The sequence below is a fragment of the Falco biarmicus genome, chromosome 7, assembly GCF_023638135.1.
Source record: "Falco biarmicus isolate bFalBia1 chromosome 7, bFalBia1.pri, whole genome shotgun sequence".
NCBI lineage: Eukaryota > Metazoa > Chordata > Aves > Falconiformes > Falconidae > Falco > Falco biarmicus.
This window is the reverse complement of record NC_079294.1, coordinates 73,441,938-73,462,329: the sequence shown is the minus strand read 5'-3', so window position 1 is coordinate 73,462,329 and position 20,392 is coordinate 73,441,938. Positions and strand designations below refer to the sequence as shown.

The following is a 20,392-nucleotide window of genomic DNA, read 5'->3' as shown; positions in this document are numbered from 1 at the left end:
CTCTTCTACCCTGTGGGGTGCAGATGGGGGTAAAGCCATTACTTGAAGATGATTCCTTCCCCTGAGCACAAAGCCACCTGTCCTGCTGTGGGTGCATCTTTTCTGCAGGGACCACAGTGCCAGGGAGTAGGCCAGTCCTTTTTGCTTTATTGCACTCGAGAGCACCCATTTGCCAAGGCAGATACATTCTGTACATTGTTATTTTACAATGACCCAACAACAAAGCCCCAGGACCCCAGAGCACACCTTACTCCCAGCTCAGTCCATTCCCTCCTCCACCAGGCTGAACCAAGCCACTGTTTCAGACACCACCATGCTGGATGGCATTGCTGGTGGCCAGCATCCTCCTCCAAAGCCCTAGGAAAGGCCATGCTCTGCAGCAAGATGAAGCAGGCAGTGCTGAGGCTGTTTCCAAGCCTTGCGGCCCACTGCCATGCTCTGCTGGCTGCAGCCTGAGTGAGCTGACAGACACAAGGGAGGCTTGACGCAACACACAGTGTTTTACTCTCCAGCATGAGCATCAGTGCCTGTCCGTCACTGCCTCCTGCAGCAGGATCTGGAGAAGGTGCTGTTAGTGGCCACCAGGGTATGGCATGTGCCAAGCAAGGGTGATGCTAAGCAAGCATGATCAGGTCATGCTATGGGGCTGGGCATGGTGGGCAAGGTCTGCAAATGGCAGGTGGGCAAGGAGAGGTGAGCCCTGTGGGTTGGACACCCACATGTGCCAAACCAGTGCCTGACACAGCCAGGAGGTCTCCCCTTGGCCCTGCTCCCAGGCACCCTGTGTGAGGTAGAGCATCCTTAATGGGTGCTGGCCAGCACGCCAGAGCAGCACCGCCACCCTCAGCATCCACCCAGCAAGGGGGTGGGAGGCTCACCCCAGGGTGCAGGGAAAGCTGGGAGGGCAGGGGTGCAAAATCGCAACCCTGTGCAGCTGCCGGTACAGATGCCAATGACCCACCATGGGACTAGCCTGTACCCCAGAGTCCTACACAACAGCAGCAGGAGCCCTGCAGCTCACCTCTGAACCCCTCTGCAGTAAAACGTTCTAAAAGTGTGCCAGGGCGAATGAGACCACCTGGGCGCTGTTGGGGTTCACATCCCTTGACACAGACCGCTGGCAGGGCTTGGCCTGGTCACTTTATGGAGGACACAGAGGGATGTGAGGTGCTGGGAGCCCGGAGGGCAGCTGGGACTCTCAGTTTGCTGGTGGATGGGGGGAGCCAAGGAGGGTGCCTGGCACCTGCAAAGCCTGAGGGAGCACGTCTGACAGCCCCTGCCTTAAGGAAGGCAAACAGAGAATTGAGAGAGGAAAGCGAGCCCAAGTGTGGAGGGGTACGTGGCCCCACAGGCTCCACCCCCAGCAGCAGCTCTTATGAAGAGGTATTGGTGAGGGGGTCCACACTGCCCACAGCCCCCCCTGGGACCCCAGCTGAGCTGCTCACACTAGCACACGTCACACAATGCAAGCACTGCAGGCTGGGGTGGGCGCTAAAGGGAGGAGAGTGGCAGCAGTGACTGCTGCCAGGGTCTCTGCTTCCCAGCCTGGTCACGTGCTGCCTCCGGGCTGCTTGGGCTGGGGTCCAGAGTCAGGGGTCCCAGCTGCAGTGGGCTCTGGCTACTGTGGGCGGCCAGACCTGTTGCTCTCTCCTGACCCAGGTTTGGAGGCTGCCAGGGCCTCCCCTGTTTCTGCAGCTCTGCGGGAGCTCTTGGGGCTCACAGCAGCCTTGCGGGTACCCTGGGGACTCGCCAGCCCTTTCTTCTGGAGCTGAGGACTGGACTGGGCAGATTTCCTACCCATGGAGGGGCTCTTGGAGCCCTTGGGCTTGGCTGGCTCCAGTGTCTTCAGGCCCAGGATGCTGCAGTAATGGTTACACTGGTGAGCAGCCACGAATTGCTCCAGCAGGGAGGGAAAACAGCTTTCCTTCAGCCCCTGGTACCTGCCAACACAGCTGTCCTCAGACCTTACTTTGCACCAGGAGATGTCCTGCCAGAGCAGGAAGCCAAGGACAGAGCCCAGCCATGCTCACCACCATGGCCCTTCGCCACGTGATTGGCAAAGCTGGGAACAGCCAGGGCCACCCTGCACCAGCAGCTCAGGGTCACTCACCCTTTCAGGTTGGTAGCAATCCGCACGTTGGTCATCTTCCAGCCCACTCCTGTAATGAAAGGGAGGACAACTAGTCTCTGCATAGAGGAAACCGGGCACCAGCACCAAGGGCAGGTTATCCTGCTGGGAAGCTGGCTCCATGGCATGTGGGGAAAGAGGCAGAAGGGCAAGGCTGGGTTTTTTTCTCCTCTTACAGGCCAGAGGGTAGCAAGGGGGCACGGGAATCAGATGGGAGATCCCTTTACCTTCCATGTCAGTCACAAGGATGTTTCCATTTGTCCACTGGTAGACCCAATGCTGAAAAGTGCAGCATTTGAGCACAATCTCTGAGGTGCCTCGTGCCACCAAGTTGCCATCTCTCTCAGTGACACAGTACTGCTCACAGGGCCCGCCCAAGTCCTCCTCCATTGTGGCATAAGGGATGTTGTTGGCCGGGCGGTAGATCAGATACAGAGGAATTATCCTGTGTGGGAGCATACAGATGGGGTCAGCATCAGCTGCTGAGCTCTCCCACTGCAACAAGTGGAGATTCACACCGCAACCCTGGCTTTTGCATTTGCCCCAACACCTCTTCTGTCTGAGGGACATCCCTTTGGGATGTTCCCAGCACCCATGGGGAACTCTCTCACTATGCCCCAGCATGCTCTGCTGGGATGTCAAGCCAGTGGAGCTGCAGCACCTTACTTACTCGGGCACTGCTCCAAAATCAGGTACAGCTCGTGCCTCAGCAGCAAAGATCTTGCAGTACTCACGGCTGGAGTTCTGGATTTTACATTCCTGGAGATGCAAACAGAAGAGTCAGGGACCTGTTTTGTCTTGTACCAATGCGTCCCTGGGACCCTGTGCCTGGCCAGGCATCCCCTGGGCCCACTGCCAGTTGCTTCCCTGTCCTGGTGGTCAAAGGACAAGGGACAGGAAAGCTCGGAGCAGCTCCATGTTGCTCAGAGAGAAGAGCTGAAGCAAAGTACAACAAGGACATCACCAGCTCACTGGAACGTGGCCCCACCCCTCCAAAGCATTCAAAAAGTGGAAGGAAATGGAGCATGTGGGCACGAAGGTGGGGACCATGGCATAGGCAGATGGGGAGGGTGTGGGGGAAACAGGTGGAAGGTGACCCACAAGGATGCCCACCTGGATGGTGATATCGTAGTTCTTCTCAATAAGGCTGTTCTCATTCTTGGTCCCAAAGGCAATGAAATTGTGCACTTTGATGACACAGGTGCAGCCAGACTCAAAGACAGGCTCCAGGCCATAGATAGCTCTGGCACGGCAGGCTTTGCGCAGGAAACCGGCACCCACTTCCACGTCCTCACTCACCACACGCCCGAAGAGTTTATCCCCCCAGTAGCCTGCGTCAGCCAAACCCTTCGCAAACACCATGGGCGTCATCTCAATCTCCTCTCCAACTGAAGGAGGGAACAGCTGGTGAGGGGGGGCAACACAGGCATGTCCTGCCCCTACCATAGAGCTGCCTGCCCCCGCACAGGAAGGGGCAGCAGTTGCAGCTAGTCAGCATGTGGCCCTTACCTTCAATCTCTTCCCGCAAAATAAATCCTGACAGCACTACAGGAGACAGAAAGCAAAGAGAAGTGTCAAGGTCCTGCCAGAGTCCCACCCTGCCCCATGCACTTCCACACCAAGGGACAGCAAGGAGGATGGTGTGAATTGCTCATAAATTAGGACATGGAGGCAGATGCATCTCACAGAGGTGGTGTTATGGGGCATGCAAGGCTCGCCCTCCACAGCCTAGCACCAAGCCCTATTTGCAGTTTGTCACACCACCCCACAGCACACCCAGGCAGCTGGGAGAGCTGTAGGGCTGCTGAGGGCTCCTCACCTTCTGGGCTGAGCAGGAAGTCAGTGGAGTCAGTGCCGTACTCGTTGCTGATCACACACCGGTAGACCCCGCAGTCCTTCTGGGATGCCTGCACAATAGCCAAGGCTGCCTGGCCCTCGTCTCCAGCACTGGAAGAAACCAGAGCATAGCCTCAGCCCTGTATGATGCGTGGAGGCACACAGGAGCCCTATGACAGCCACTGCCCTTGGAGGGCTGGAAAAGGGCTACAAAGGAAGCCAGCCCAAGGGGATCCCAGCTACTCCCTGGCACCTCATGGCACCAGGAGTCCCACCCTCAAGTTTGTACTCACAGAGATGCTTATCTTCCAGGCAAGCCCTGCAAAATCTGTCTGGGATTGGGCTACACACTACTGAGCCTCTGAGTGTAGCTGAGTCAGGGCTGTGCTTGGGCTAACAGAACAACATCTGGATGAGATGGCTGGAAGCCAAACAGCCACAGAGATGTCCAGCTTAATCTTCAGCTGTTCATGAGTGAGGGTAGACACCACTCACCATCCTGCAGCCCACTCCTCTCTGAGGGACTGGCAAAGCACGAGCTCTGTATCAGTAGGCTGCCAGTCTTCCCCAGCCTGCAGCACCAAGCTTTGGTCTGGCAGTTCCTCTAGCCAAGGTGGCAACATACCTGGCAGACATGTCTCCACAAGAACCAAAGGCCTACCCCACACAGCCAGTGTGAACCAGCATGGGGGCTATAAGCCAAAGAGGCAGGACCCTCATCCTGAGACCTGCTGGCTAAGCAGGCTCTGCTCTGGTCAGCTAGAAGGCAATGGCTACTCCTGGTCCACTTGCCTGAGCTCTAATATCTGCCACAGAAGATCATTTCTGCCCACTCATTATAAAGGGATGCTCAAAGGTATCAGGCAAATCCTATCCAATGTGGACGATGTTCCCACACAAGCTTCCTTGGGCTTGACAACTAGTTGCTCTACATAATGAACCCAAAAGAGCATTTGGGATATAAGCCACCCAGCTGTCTAAACATGCTTTCCCTGTGCAATGGCAATGTCAAGAGACAGAGAGGGCACAACCAGAGCTATTTTTTCCCTGTTGGTGCTTCCCAGTGGTGGTTGCATGGAAGTGCCTGCTTGGGTGCAGCATGCAGACCCTCCCAGCACAGCTGCCACCCTCACATATATCACTTGGGGTTTTGCAGCTCACATGCAGCTCTCAAACTCTGAGATGGGCACAACACCTTCCCTGCCCTCTCTGAGGTTTCGGTTCAGCCCCTGCCCTCCCTAGGGCTCTGCTACTCAAAGCATTGGCCCTTCAGCCAAACTTCCAGATGGAGCATCAATAGGATTAATTTGGCAGCAATTCCCTATCTGGGCAATCCCTCCCTCCCCGGGCAATGAGAAGATAAAGTTCACAACATACTATGCCATGCAATGAGCTTCCCATGCAGCCTTAACAGAAGGGGCAACTTCACCCCAGTAAACACAAGGAGCTGGGTTTAAAACATGAACTCAGGGCTATGCACAAGGACTACAATGAAGCAGAGCTGGCAGGTTACCTCCTTTGGGCTTCTGCTACAGGGATCTCATCTTTGTACCACATCAGCTTAGAATCAGTCAAAATATTGAAGAACTGGCACCAAAGTTTCAGGTTTCCTGATGCATCAGAAAATTGTTCTGCCCTGATCTTACGAATCACCTGCGGAGCTAAAGACAGGGTGCAAAGAGGTCAATGGTGAGACACACAGTGCTGGCTGTAGCTCTGGGTACAGGCCAGCCTACTCCAGTGCTGCTGCTTAGGACTTTGGTGTTGGGTATCACATGTATGTCAACACAGCCTGGTATAACGTTACCTTCCCATTACCTCTGCCTGAATACATACAGTGGAATACAGGTGATACAAATTTGTTCAACAGCACAGCACTGCAATACCTAGTGAGGCTTGGCCAGAGGCAATGCAGAAAACCACTACACAATGTTGGAGGAAACAATCATCTACTGAAGTACGGATTTACCAAGGTTACTCCTACTTTTGCAAGAGTGCTGATTTCTGTGAAGATATCACCTGGCTCCCACAAGTGCTTCAACACCAGGATTACACCTTTTCAAATTCAACACCATGAAGGATCAAATTAGCATTGACCATGGAGTCATACCATACCATGGGGTTGACCACAAAAAAGGAGTGTGCATGCTGCTGATGCCCACTGGACCCCCAACCAGCATGAGTCACAGTAAGGACCAGGACATGGAGACCAAAAACAAGAGAATGATTGTTGCAGCACTCTCCAAACTATCACGCTGCAACAAGGTCTTTTACCACCTTATACCAGCATACTCTTCATACAGTCCCTCTGCTGCCTTCTCCTCATCCTGCCTCATCTAGGCCGTGTGTTCTCTCTTCTCTTACTTCTTACTTCTTCCTCTCTCTCCTTCTCTTCCTTGGCTACTCCCCCTTCATTGGCTCTCAACCACTTAACCACCCACAGCTGCACTTTATCTACATCGGCCAACCCACAGCTGTATATTATCAATGATAATTAACCCAGCTTCATTCTAATACAAATGATATGATTCCTTTAGCCAGGGAAGTCCAGGCTGCAGAGACAGGCAGTCTCAGCACTGCCGTCTCTTACATTCCTCCACGCTCCCTGTGCTAGGGAAGAAATCTTGGGACAGACTTCTGGCTTTCACACAGGCAAAGGGTGATGCTGAAAACCCTGCAAACGCACCAAACTCATGCAGCCCTAGCTGGCTATCATGGGCTCAGCTGGCCAGGTTCCCCCTGTAGGCAATAAGGAAATGTGCTTAATGGGATTACTTTTTCCCTTACCTTTAAATGGGTTATTTGTTTTCTTGGACTCTGCTGGCTGTGCTTCTGGCTTAGCATCTTCAGGGACCTCGTGGTCACCACTGCTGTCACCTGTGGGCTCCTCATACAACTTAGGAACCTCCAGTGTGGACATCTTCCTCACAAGGGTTGGCGAGCGCTGCTCTGCAGGAAGGGATGGAGCCAGGGCAGGCGACGGCAACAGGGCTATGTTATTCCTAGGTTGCCATGGTGAAATGGTAGGACTTCTCAGGTGCTCCAAGCTCTCTGGGGTTGCCTCCTCTTCCTCCCCCACCTGCTTGGTTTTTGGCAGGTATATTTTGCGCCGGGCCCCAGAAGCAAGCTCCTCTGGTGTGGCACAAGGTAGCACTGTCAAAGGGTCACCAGGGCTCTCTTTTTCAGGGCTCACTGGAGGCAAGTTGGATATGTTATTAGGAGGCTGCCCTGCTTCAGCTGCCAGCATACTGCCCACCACAATGGAGGGCACAGAGAGCTGGGGTGGTCCCTCCGCCTCAGGAGCAACCCGGGTACGTCTCTTTGGGGGCACAGGCCTGCAAGCCAGCATCTCCTTGCTGGTAACAAATTCCTCGTTAATCATGCCTGTGATCCGCCTGGATGTCCTGGGGGTCAGAGGCAAGCTCTCTGCTGTCTGGAAGAGCTGGTTGTTTTGTACCTTTTCCAAAACTCTCCTTGAGGTGCAGGGGCTCAGGCCTGCAATGCCCATCTCTGGGAGCATGGCTTCCTCTCCATTGGGCTGCTCCTTGTCCCTGGGGTCAGTGTCTTTTGTGGCATCCTGACTGCTATCTGACATTTTTAAAAGCAGCAGTAGATAGTTCTTCAAGGAGGAAACAAGGTTTTTGTGCTGCATCTCCTCCTCTAAAGACATCTCCCGAGGTCTCTCAGGCCTAGACAGGACCAGTGGTACTTGTGGCTGAACCTCAGCACCTCCTTCTAAAGTGCCTAAAGGTGCTGCCGGTTCCTGGCATGGAGCTGCAGCTGTTTGCTCTCCTCCTTCTTTCTCCTGAGGTCCTACAGGCACTGGTTTGGCACTCTCCTTCCATAAAGTGCTGGCTAAAAGCTTCTCTTGAGGGGCAGATCCATCTGCCATTTTGATTTTTGTTTCTCTGCTTGCAGGAGGCAGCAGCTGGGCTCCAGATGGGACCTCTCCTGCTGTGGCCTCTAATCCTGGGGCACCATGAGCTGCAAGCGGTACCTCCTGAGCCACCAACATCCCTGCTGCAGGAGCGGGAAGCAGCTCTTCCTTGACAAGCTGAACTGAAGCAGGAGCTGGTGTTTTAGTCTCCTGAAGTCCCAAAGGTGTCCCTCCTGCCTCCCCCTGTGAAGCCGCAGGAGATGGCTTTGTTGCACTGCTCTCTCCTGCCTCTGCACCAGGACAGCTCCCAGACAGCTCTGCTCCTGTCTCTTTGCTCTTCTCATCCTTGACTACTGTCTGTTGTGTGATTTGCTTAAGAAGAGTGTTGTCACCAGGCTCTGGAGAACTTGATTTCTTTAGCAATGGCTTCTCTTCACCTTGGCTTTTGTCTTCTTGATTTAACAGTCCTTGTTGGGTCTCTCTAACCTCAAGAGCATGGGAATGTCCTTCTGCTTGCTTCCTAGTGGGAGGGTGCTCCTTGCTGGACTGCACATGGTCTGGAGAAGGTGATGGTGGCTTTGGTGGCTCCTGAGGCCTCAGCTGAGAATTTGTCCTTTTCCCAGCCCCCCTGCTCTCCTGGGAGACAGGCACCTCTTTCCTGAGCTCCTCTAACTTACTGGCTTGCTGACCGGTCCCTACAATTGGATTGGACTCTGGGTGTTTTAGGTCACTAGCAGACTGTCCCACTGCTGCTCCAACCTAGTGGGAAAAAATATATATAGAAAGTTAGCGTAATTTTACTGCCTGGGTCTGCTCAGTGGTGCTTGTGGTCCATATGTACCACATGGCACTGCCCAACTTCTGCTTCAGTCATAAGTATTAACTTGGTATCACTGATACTCACTCGTCCAGGGCCTCCTGGCTTCACCACTGTCCCGCAATAGTGGGTCCCACAGCCCCCTGTCATGCTGCACAAAACTTTTTTTTTTTTTTCTTCTAATCAACTCTTCTGCCTTTCAATGCCTTGGTTGTGCACAAAGAAGCAGGAAATCTACCTCTCTAAAACATTAAATGGTCTTTAATGCAGTTTTCTCTGACATGGTGCCTTCCCAAGGAGCAAAACTTTCCCATTTTTATCAGTCATTGCCAAGACCTTGTGTAATTTCCTTGCTCTTTTTTAAGACTCAGTGTTCCCCCTATACTATATCTGCAATCTCCACTGTGGGATTGGGTGATCGTCATGTCACACACCATCTGGATGAGGCTGCCCAAATGATTCATAGTGAAACTGTACACCATAACGTTATCTGTGCTATTCAACCATCCTGTTTCTTTGACATTCGGGAAGCTCAAATGTTTCCGACTGCAGCTTGCACACTAGCAGACATTTCAGCAAACTGACCGCTGTGATGGCTGAGCTTTACCCTGAGGAGATCTGGTGAAATCCTTCAGCCAAGGAGCACTATCTATTTTTGTAGGGTAAGGCTCAGGGGAGGCAGCAATAGCACTGATACATGCTGCGCCCAGCTGATACTCAGCTAGCAACACCAAGACAATCACATGGGAACAGGGCATGTACACAACAGGTTCTCCTTCCATCCCAGAGTATCTGCTGCTAAAGATTTTGAGGCCTCTGACTTGAGCTTTAAGCCTCCAAAATGAGGTCCATGGGAAAGGAGCGCTGTGGCACTTACCCATTCTATTTTGTGCCACTTCAGCTTCATTTGAATCTTGGAAAAAACAGGAAAGGTAATGATGGTCTCAGCAAGCCCTTCCCCTGGCCACTGTTACAACAATGTGAGTATCAGAGGACTGGGGTGGGAAGAGCAGCATTAGGGGGGGCTATTACTGCACACACAATTCAAGTCTGCTTCCTTGGTAGACTATAAAGGATGCCAAAGGCTGGGCAGTTTGTCTCTGCACACAGGGTGTGCAGAAATAGGGCTCCACAGTTCACAGGGCTGCACGGGCACCCCCCAAATGCCACACATCCCTGCTGCTGCTCCCTTAGAACCATGTCCTGGGGGTCAGAGGCAAGTTCTCTGCTTGCCTGCTTCCACAGGCTGAGTGTCACAACACAGAGCACCCCAGTGCTCAGGCTTAAAAGGTATAATTTTAAGAGACAGATAGGCTTTATACAGTGAAACCCCACTGGGTTTTACCACACTATTAGGTCCTCCAAGGCACAGAAAGGTATGGGGATGGACACTGCCCAATCTAACCGCAGGGCCAGCCCTGGGCCCTCTGCACCAGGGGCTGAGCAGCACAGTGCCCAAGGGGGCCTGAGGTGGACCAAGGGTGGTGGTTCACCGATGGATGCACAGAGCTAGCTCTACACAATGGTGCTGGTCAATAAGGGCATCTCTTTGGCTGAAGAGGACTTGGGGGAAGTTTCCTTATCATTGGTGCGCAAACTAAAGCTTATTCAGAAAAGCTTGCAGAAAGCTTTTCAGAAAGGCATCTGTCCTTAAGTAACTGTAAAACTCTTATATGCCTCTAGTTTGAGTAATAAAATTATCAATTTAAGTTAGGCAAGAGCAATCACCATGCAAATTCAGTTTCTTCCTTGCTCTCATGCATGAGGATGTTCAGATCCTGGCATTTTGGAAAGCCCTTCTGCTACAGATAAATCCAGCTCAAAAGAAAAGTCCTGAGCATGAAGCCCAGCAGCTAGTCCCAAGGTGAGGAAGATACTTATGCTATGACCTTGTCTTGTTTAAGAGAGATTAAAAAAGAAAAAGACAAGCAACCCATGTCCTGGGGAGTGAAAATATCCTCAAACACTTCAGAGTCAGCTTTAAAGGGCTTTAAAATGGCTTATCTGGTCACACGGAAGTCTGAGCCCTTTCCCCAGCATCACTACTAGCTGATGCATTCAAATTCAAATCAAAAGCATTCCCTTTTGTCTACTCAAAGGCCCACCAGCTGGCAAGTTACAGGTTTCCCTCTGTAAGTGGGTTTTTGAAGAGGAAAATACCTTTATGTATGTCAAAGGCTCAGAGATGACAGCCCAAGCCTGGCTACTACACACCAACACTTTCCGTCCTCCTTAAGAGCAAGGGGTGTAAAAATGCAGAGGGAGAAAAACTGCTTTGTCATGGGCTCACATGCACAGCAGTAATTTCTGTAGCAATATGGAATGCTGATGGGTCAAGGTTAAACATGGGTTCAGGGTGCTACACTGTGGCAAGGCCAGGACCCAGATGCTCACTTCACTGCTTAACATAGCATTACATTACCAGTAAATGATTTTCCTGCCTACGGGTAAAAAAATCCAGAAGAAAGAAATTTTTTTTCACTGGAGCAACCAGCAGTACCACTTTCTGTATTATGCATGTTTCCACAGCCTGAAGTATTTGCATTACCTACCAAGGGAGATGGGCTGCACCCTCTGATCGTGCTGAAGTGTTTTAGTCTGTACTGAAAGTGTACACCTGCCATAGCTCAAACATCAAATACTGACAGGACCTGCAAATTGGACTCAGAACCTTTTAGCACAGAAGGGGTCATTAAAGAAAAATGGGAAATGAAAAAAGACTGGTAACTTTCAGTCTAATATTTTCATGGAAAATGCTTCAGGTTGAGTGACAAAAATAGAAGTTGACTAAAAGATGCAGTGAGGGTCAGGAGCAGGTGCTGTACCCTGGCACTGTATCAGCACCACAATGAGTCTTGCAACAGAGTTTTTCCAACAGAGAAGAGCCAAAAAATAGCCCAAATCTACTGTATACATGTTGCACTGTATTTATAAATTTATTAATAAATTTATATATAATTTATAAATTTATACTATTTATAAATTTATAAAATTCAATGACCTACGTGGCACAGCTCATGTGGTATACCTAGCACGCTGTGCTCATTTGCATGGGGGGGGCTCATTAAACACCGGCTGAAGTTCAGGTGCAGTTGCTAAACTGAACATGTCATCCGTCTCACTGCCTGCCATAAGCACAAGGCATCCACCCCCAACTATAAATAGCCATTCAGTGCTCCCTGCTTAACAGATTTGGAAACATTTTGGATGAGGTCAGCCTACAGATTAAACAAGAGAGCTCACAGCATGCCCCAGGCCACCCAGAGACCAGCTGCTTGGCTAGAGGGCCCTGACATACATCTTTGCCTCACCACCTCATCTGACAGTTATTTGGAGATGGGGTGGAAGCTCTGTTGTCTGGGCACAAAAAGTCCAGAAAGACCTTTTTCCTGGATGCTTTTGCCAGTGGAGAACTATGAAGCCTCAGCAGCAGATCCCATGGGATACATGCAGCCTCTCAGAGCTGGTGCCACAATACAATGGTGCAGCACAAATATTTTCTTGTTACAACCCCTGTGTTGGCTGTTTTCTGTCCTAGTTACCTCTGGACTGACGGCTTTGTTTCCTTCCAACTTCTGGGCTTGGTGCTGGCCTCTTTGTCCCTCAGACGGCACAGGTCCTGCCTCCATCACCTCCGAGGATGGCAGAGCATCCTCTGTCTGTCTGCTGACTGCTACAGGCTGCAGGGCAGCCTTGCTCACAGCCTCTTCCTTGGCTCCCACTTCCTCTTCCCCTGCTGCTGGCTTCACTTGCTTATCAAAATACATCTCTTTCAAAGAGAAGTGCATGTCGCCATTAGTATCATGATTCACAGCTTTCCCAGGCTCTTTGACTTTTGGACTCTTTTCCTCTTCTTGATCATTTGCCACCCTTAAACGTGCACTCCTGCGTAAAGGGACAGGAGGGGCAAACCTTGGATTTAGAGAGGGACTGGCCCTGTCTCGCCCACTTTGTTCTCTCTTGGAAGCTTCCTGCTTCACTGCGGGAGGAGCCTCCACCTTCTTTTTCTTTTTAGCTGCAGAGTCTTTTGCCACTGGCTTAGTTGCTAGGTCCTCCACAGTCTCGTAGATGTACGCAAGAAAGCTGTTCCCATTCTCCTCCACACTTTCCAAAGGGGCATCTCCATTGGTGGTCACCTCTGCTTTCAAAGGTGCTATCAGTTTGTTTGGAAAGCCTGTCACCGCATTGACTGGCTGTTCCTTTGGCTCATTAATAGACTGGGAATCTGCAACATGCACTTTTGCTGCATCCTCCTCCCACCTAGAGGCTCCTGACTGGAGATTCAGATCCCTGGCCAGCCGCCGCTTCCTCTGGAGCCGATCAGGGCTCATTCCCTGCAGCTTCTCCACCTCCACATTTTCTTTCCCTCGTTTCTTGCCTTGTTCTATCTCTTGCAACTTTTCTTCAGCTTTTCTCTTAATTTTGTCAAACCACTTCTGATGGATTTTGAATTCCGTCATCATTCCCACTTCCAACACACCAGAGCAGGACACAATGCCTTTGTTATTTCTAGCTGAGGCCTGGTAAATGCCTGCATCTTCTTCTTGGCACCTGGAAACCAAAAGCTCTGCATGAGACCTGCCCATCCTCCCCAGGCACTATGGCTGGGCACACAGGCATACATGCTGTCCCACTTCTTGCTCCACAGGGGCCAGAAGACAAAGACATGGCCCTTGAGGTACCTGTGGTAGGCCTGGAGCTGGCCTCCCTCCCCAGGCTCTGCCTGTTCTCAGCACTAGCAGATAAGCAAGTTGGATGTTAAACCAGTACTCAGCTCTGCCCTGAGCTGTAACTCTGATAAGAGGGCTGTGATTGAGGAGGAACAGCTAGCACCAGGCGTCCCAGCTGTTCTTGGCCATATTCCTCTGCAGGATCTTCTCCTCTTAGCTCTTCACAGCCTACATGACATTTCTGTTCTTCCTCCATTCTACTACCTTACTACAGCCTTCCCCCTTTGCTTCACAGGCATACACATGCCATCTCTGCTTTCACCCCTCAGGAACGCCTGGCCCATGGAGATCCCTGCTCCTGGCAGGAGGTGAACCAGCCTCTGATGGAAACCTGGAGCACATCTGAGGTGGCAGAAAAGCCAGGCTAAAAGCATAAGGATGACAGGACTATCAGCAGTACCAATATTCTGCTCTTTCAGACAGTGCTACACCTTCTGACATCCCAAATCCAGGACCTGAGGTGCAACACATCTCTGCTTGCCAGGGACACAGATGGTGTGCCTGGCTCTCCAGAAATACGGTCCTCGTTTAAAGTTAAAAGAAGCTGGTAGTCAGGGATGAATAGAGGTGGCCCTCCATCCAAGTGCCAAAGCAGCCCTTTCCTTCCCTGACCTCACAGTGAGAGCTATGAAAGGTCCTTCTGGGCGAGGGCTGCAGCCCCTCTGTCTCTTTGCCGTTGCCTAGAACACTCATATGAACTGTTTCTGTCCTTGTCCTGCCTGATCCCCCAGACCATCATCCTGGTGGCAGCTAGTACTTCCCCTTTGCTCACCTTCGCCCAACCCTAATGCTCAGCTCCTATCTGGTGCAGCTATAGCACACATTGCCACCAGCATTGAAGGCTCCAGAGAGAAATTTCTCCTGACCTTCCTCTTGCTTTCAGCACGGCAGCTATTCCCAGATGCAGTAATGGATCTCATGCTGATGTGATCAGGCAGTCAAAGAGCTGAAGGGGAAGGGACAGCCAGGAACATGGTAATGGGGAGCAGAAGGGGCCAGCCTGGGTGCTGTGGGGAGATCACTGCTGACAGCCAGCTCCTCCAAATACTGAAAATGTGCTTGGAGCTCCCATCACCAAATCCAACCACTCTCCAACTTCTCTACTCACTTGTACAGCTGCAATGTGTGGCGATTTCCATGACGGAATATCTCATACTTAGGTAAGCCACAGTAGCGGTCCATCTCTTCATCATCCTTATACCATGTCACCTCTGGCTGTGGGTATCCTGGGGAGGAGACATGTGGTATATTAGGGTGTGAAACATTGCAACCAGTAGCACAGCACACCTGCTCCTGTGGGGACAAGGTATCAACAGCAAAACAAAATGCTCCAGCAGAATAGGATACATGTTATTCTTGGCTCACTGCATTCTTTACATCACACAGCAGAAAGTGTTGTCAGTGGAAACCCTGATGGGTTTATCCAAGTCTTTTATCACTCCTAGGAATAGGGCTATTTTTGAGAAAAAAATCCCAGCACTTCATCCCTCATAGGGGAGTAGATCACACGATCGTCTCCTGTAACACTGGCTGGGAGAAGGTGAGCATACTGTCACTTTTATAGGAAGAGGCATGTTTTGCTGAGACTAAGGCCAAGGTTAGAAAACAGGCATCCACCCCTCCACGGAGCTCACAGCTTTTCACCAAGTGTCACAGCCTGTAAGATGATCCAAAAGTTTCCATTGAACAGAAACAACCTTGATTGCATCACAGCCAGTCTGGTGTCCTACAAATGTCACTTGACAACAGATGTCATCTGCCTTTTCAGTAAAATGACATCATGATGTGCGTGACTGGCTGGCTAGCAGGCTGGGCATGCAGCCATGTTCCTGCTAGCAACAGGAGTGGTGGATCAGCATGAGTGCCTGACATGGACCAGGGCTAGCCACAGACCTAGTTTTCCACTAGCAGCAGCTCTTGCTCAGAATAAGAGCAGTTTTCAGGGGAAAACTGCTCAAGCTAGTGGCCAACATTGGTTCCCAGACTTCACACAGGGCTCTCCACATAGCCAAGCTGACCCCAAGGGCATGGGATAAAAGTTTCAATGATCACATCATGCCTCCGCTTAAGTTGATGTGCTCAACAGTTGTTCAAAGCCCCAGGACAGACATCTGAAGCTTATCTCCTGCAAACACCGCTGCTGGCTTTCTCTGCTGCCAAAGCGAGTCCAGCACACTGCTTACCTCCACCAGTCCCCAAGGGTCTCCCCAGCATCCCAGAATGGAGCCAGAAGGTCAGGTCTCATTAACAGCCCTGGCATGGGGCCAGCAAGGGCTCTCCAGGAATATCCAATGCATCCAGACTCTGGCTCTGAAGTGGAGAGAGGGCAGGGACAGGGCACTACCCACCTAACCTGGACCCTTCCCAGCTGCCAACCTGACCAGGGCCCTTTTCATTTCCAGGGTCAGGAGCCTCCTATTTGCACCAGCCAGAGATGCTGGCAGCTTGTAGCAATGCCTGAGCCCAGCTTACACCTGCTCCCATGAAGGTCCCATAGTGGGAGTGAAAGACCAGGAGCAAGGATTCATCAGCAGGAATTCACCCTGGTTTTGGCCAACTCAAAATGCCTTTGACTAGAAAAGCAGCATATACCAGATCTCCTCTTCATGTATCACTTGGCCGTTCCTGCCACAGTCTGCTCTTTTGATATACTCCCTATCCCCATCCCTTGCTTGCTGGGGCTCTCCAGCATCCTCTGGGGCCTCAAGGGACTTAGCCCCCTGGAACCAGACAGGGTTAGGGCAAGTCTCAAAAGAGTTTTTCTTTCCTGCTCTTTTCCATAAAGAACAGCCATCCCCATAGCCCAAATACCCCTGCAGACTTGATTTTCCCCTATTATCTTCTTTTGCTCATTGAGGTCAGGTAGATGCCCTGCCCCTGGCATCGACCCTCTCCATCCCCACTGCCCATACATCTCTTGCACCCTTTCCTGCCTCATTCCCCTCCCACTGCTACCATCAGCAGCTTTGGCTTTCTGTTGGTTAGTACTTTGTTCCTACTCTTCTGCAGGAAGCTAAGTCATGACTTTCTCCTGAAGCCCTTCTTGCAAGGCTCTCCATCTTCCCCTTTAGTCCCCATCTTGCCATGGTCTGCTCGCTGCTGCTGCTCTGGCCCTCCAAACTAGTTTGCATAAGTGCAAAGCCCTCAGATACTTACAGCTGAAGCAAATGAGCCCTAAAGTGCTAACTGGAGGAGGCCACAAGTGTACCCTAGCGATGGGATCACCAGGGATCAATGCTGCTGCTTATGTTTTCCGTAAGTATTAGCTACTGACTATACTTGGCAACTGTACCCTGAGCTGAATAAGCATGTGGCTGTTTCCTTCTGGTCCAGGGAAAAGAAACAAACCAATTTTCATACACAGCTCACACTTTGCCCAGGGCAACCCCAGCCCTCCCAAGGGCTGTTCTGCATACAAGACCTTCAGGAGGCCCCCAGAGTTCATAATGCAGGGAGCTGGCAGGTAGATTCTCCTAATACTCTATGAACAGCAATCAAAGGGATTCCAATTCTGGGAACTGCAAGCTTATCATTTCCAAGAAACCTGTGATGTTGTGTTCCCCCCCGCCCCGTGGCCTCTGAAGCCAATTCCTATTCCCAGCTGACAACTGCCAGAAAGAGCTGCAATTTCTATAGCTGTGTAGTGGCTCCATGAAAAGATTTTCCTCCTGTTAAGCCTAAACGCCCTTTGACCTGTAGCATTTGTGTCCTTGAGGCTACCTGCTCCCTACCAGGGGCTACCACCATACCAGCCCAGTACAGACAAGAAGGGACTAGCCCCTGCTGCAGCCTCCAGCCTGCAGTGAAAGGGAGCTACAGGCAAGTGATGGCTGGAAACCTGTAGGCAGAGGGATGCTGAAAGGCTTCGCACCTCCCATGCGGAAACAGCGGCCCCAGCTGCCTGTTCAAACAACAGCTGTCCCTCCCTAGGGGCTGTAACTGGAACCAAGCAGGGAATGAAGAGATGCTGTGCAGGGGCAAGGCTCCCTGTACTCCACTGGAGGGGAGCTGCTGCTGACACTGTAGGCATCAGTCTTCAGGCTTCTGAGCAAATAAAATTCCCCTAGCTCACAGGGTGGGGAGGGCAGGCATCACTCCTGGGCACAACCCCTGCAACCACAACATCTGTAGTTAGCCCAGCTGCCATGACAGGCCAGTTTTAAGGGTGCCAGTGGGACAGGGTAGCTGACCCAAGGGCACCATCAGCAGGTACTGCCACACTGCAGGGCACCAGTTGCCCACCCTTAACATAAGCACATTGCTGGAGAGCAGCCATTCATAGATCAGGCACTCACCCTTCCAAAACCTGTCACTCCTGTAGACCCACTGTACAGCTGGTGACAAGAAGGATTTGCTGGCAGCTGGTCCCATGTGTTCACCAGCAAGTGCCCCCCAGTTGCAGACAGAGTGGTGCTGGGCATTCCTGGGGAGGAGGGCAGGTGTCCACTGCACATCTTTGAGCCCAGCAAAAGTTTTTGGGAAGCATGTCTTCCAGAAGCATTGCTCCAGCATGATGACCAGCTACTGCAGGACCCAGGAGACTTTTATATGCAAAGATTTAGTTTTTTTTCATGGAGATTGCCAAGTTTAGATCAAATATTTTTCCCCCAAAGTTGTTAGAAGTCTGGGAATTCTTCAGAGCTTTGGTGACCTTATCCAAAACAGTTATTGCAATAGTTATCCAAAATCACCTAGAGAAACTCCATTTAAAGCAACTTTTTTGGGGCAGGCAGCAGTTAGCCTTCTGAAACTTAGGAAGGTGGAAAGTTTAGAACAATTACACAGTCTCCAGTTTCCCGTTTCTGCTTTACACAAGCTATGTGAACTAAGGGCTTCAAGCAGTTTTGGGAGGAAAAGTCATGGTAAGATCTCATCCTTTCTGGCTTTATCGATTTAAATCTCCCCATCACCTGAAGACAAGGAAGCATCCAGTAATGCTGAGAGGAGGGACAGATACTCACTAAGAGCAGTAGCTCCCCACGCCAGCAGCCTGTGTGCTCATTCTCCATCCCTCTCTTGCACTGGCTGCCCCAAATCCAGGCATCCTCGCCTCCCACCAGCTCTCTGTCTGCTCTTGTACTCAACTACCCCATCCCCAAACCCACCCATCCACCCCTCTCACAGCCCCTGCATTTCTCCAGACATCCTTCATTCAAGCATTTAATTCTCATCCTTCAAACATTTCCCTAAGAGGGCCACAAATGCAACAAGTTCAGCTTTATGCTTACTAAAATCCTCATCCACTAGGCATGCGATTCTCTGCTCACCTGACTCCAGCTTCCTTCCCCAAGCCCTTTCCCTTCCATAGCTCTACAATAAAACAAGACTGTTTCTGGGCATGTTGCTTTGTTCCTGTCCCCTCTAGGGATGTGCTACTCAGAGTGCAGATGCCCACATTGATCAAGCACCTGCATAGCATAGGAGAGGTACCAGCCTGGACACTTCTTCAAGCACAGGCACTGACCCATGAAGGGAGTGATGGGACCTAGTAGCTCCTGGGCTGATGATTTGGGTAGCCAGGTCAGAGGAGTTGAACCTGCCTAAGGAGGACTGAAACAGTGCTGAAGAGGCAGTTGTGCAATATACCTGGCACTGACACAATGGTCTTTGCTAGATCCAATCATCACCTCTCCCAGTTGGCCTCATTCCCTAACAAGCAGTCACAGGCCCAGGTCCCTTCGTCCAAGCCCCCACATTTCACCAGCCAACATCTCTCCTTCCCAGCCAACGCTGTAACAGCAATGACTGAAAAGTTGTAAAATTATTGTAGTAGCACCTCCAATAAGGACCACTCTCTGAAGAGCCCAATATCCACTCACTGAGGAGTACTGTGATGAACCTTGAGATCCTGAAGTCCAGACAGACCCACCAACAAAAGCACTCAGTGCAAAGAAGCATGGTGTGCTCTGCTCTGTAAGAAACTGCACAGTAAATGGAAGTGCTCTTGTTCCCTTTTTCACATCTCTCAAAGGATGAACTAATTTTGTCTAAAAAAGAAAACACGTCATAACTGATGCAAGATTTGACCCAAAACAATCAAGTCAGATGTACTAGGGACACTGGTAGCAGGCAGAACTAGGCAACAGGAGGAAAGAAGGGCTTGCACAACCACCCAAGAGCATCAGAAGTCTGCCTCTGTCTGACTGGTGGTTTTTTTTCTTGCCTGCACCACCCAGCACATTTTATAGGGACTGGCTCTTCAAACAGTTGTATCTTGCTGCCTTCCTAGGACACGTCCAGCAAGTCACTGGTATTCACAGAAGTGGGACTACCCTGTAACTCTCGTTATTGGTCAAGAAGCAGCAAAAAAAAATATTAAGATGTTATTGTAGGTCACATATCCATGTCTGTGGTTTAGAGTCAAACAGGAGCAGCTGACAGTCTGCCCTTTGCCTCCTGAGAGTCTATGAACCAAAGTGTCCCTGGACTCCAGCCACAGCAGGACTGAGCTGGTTCCACTCTGATCACTGGCCAGGGATGCAACTGCCACTTCCTTTCTCCCCATAAGGTCTCCCAGTTGAATGTAAACATCATGGCATGGGGAGATATCTGAACTGCTGATCAGACTTTGCAGTTGGAGTTTGCTTTCCACCTCATGCCCCTCTCTCCCAGAGATCCCCAGCTCCTAAAGCAGTTCACAGGACCACATGCAAGAGATTACCATATAGTATAGGTGGTTCAGGCTGCTTTTAAAGGGCATTTCCATGAAAATTCCTAGTTTTATAGGTTTATTAATTTAAATGCATAAAGACATCCCCCAATCTAGTCTACCAGGTACAAAAATATTGTGATAGGCTACATGCTGAAGATGTTCATTTGACGCTTTCCTTCACTTGAGTAGAAAGTTAGACCACTATCAGTTCAAGTTTTCAACTGGTACAGTATACCAGGTTGCACTACACAGCATCAGCAGGTCATCCAAAACTTGAAGGCAGCATCCTGCCTACCAAGAGCAAGGATGAACTGCAAGAAGGGCTACAGACTGGATAGAGAACAAATCTGTC

At 50.9% G+C, this 20,392-nt stretch overlaps 1 protein-coding gene across 3 annotated transcripts in view; it reads right to left on the bottom strand.

Moving 5' to 3' along the window:
• Positions 1–127: 127 nt before the first annotated feature.
• The window catches only part of ALPK3 (alpha kinase 3), a 34,530-nt gene continuing 14,265 nt past the window's right edge, over positions 128–20,392 (bottom strand). For 2 of the 3 annotated variants that reach the window (XM_056346843.1, XM_056346845.1), the window contains exons 3-13: positions 14,497–14,614; positions 12,201–13,209; positions 6,752–8,600; positions 5,478–5,625; positions 3,948–4,075; positions 3,638–3,673; positions 3,242–3,516; positions 2,799–2,887; positions 2,356–2,573; positions 2,111–2,159; positions 128–1,940 (exon numbers count right to left, since the gene is read on the bottom strand). In XM_056346843.1, the coding sequence (XP_056202818.1) occupies positions 1,619–1,940; positions 2,111–2,159; positions 2,356–2,573; positions 2,799–2,887; positions 3,242–3,516; positions 3,638–3,673; positions 3,948–4,075; positions 5,478–5,625; positions 6,752–8,600; positions 12,201–13,209; positions 14,497–14,614 (4,241 nt within the window). In that variant the 3' untranslated portion in view covers positions 128–1,618. Of the gene's footprint in view, positions 1,941–2,110; positions 2,160–2,355; positions 2,574–2,798; positions 2,888–3,241; positions 3,517–3,637; positions 3,674–3,947; positions 4,076–5,477; positions 5,626–6,751; positions 8,601–12,200; positions 13,210–14,496; positions 14,615–15,571; positions 18,458–20,392 lie in introns of those variants that run through there. The other variant, XM_056346844.1, reaches the window with a different exon arrangement.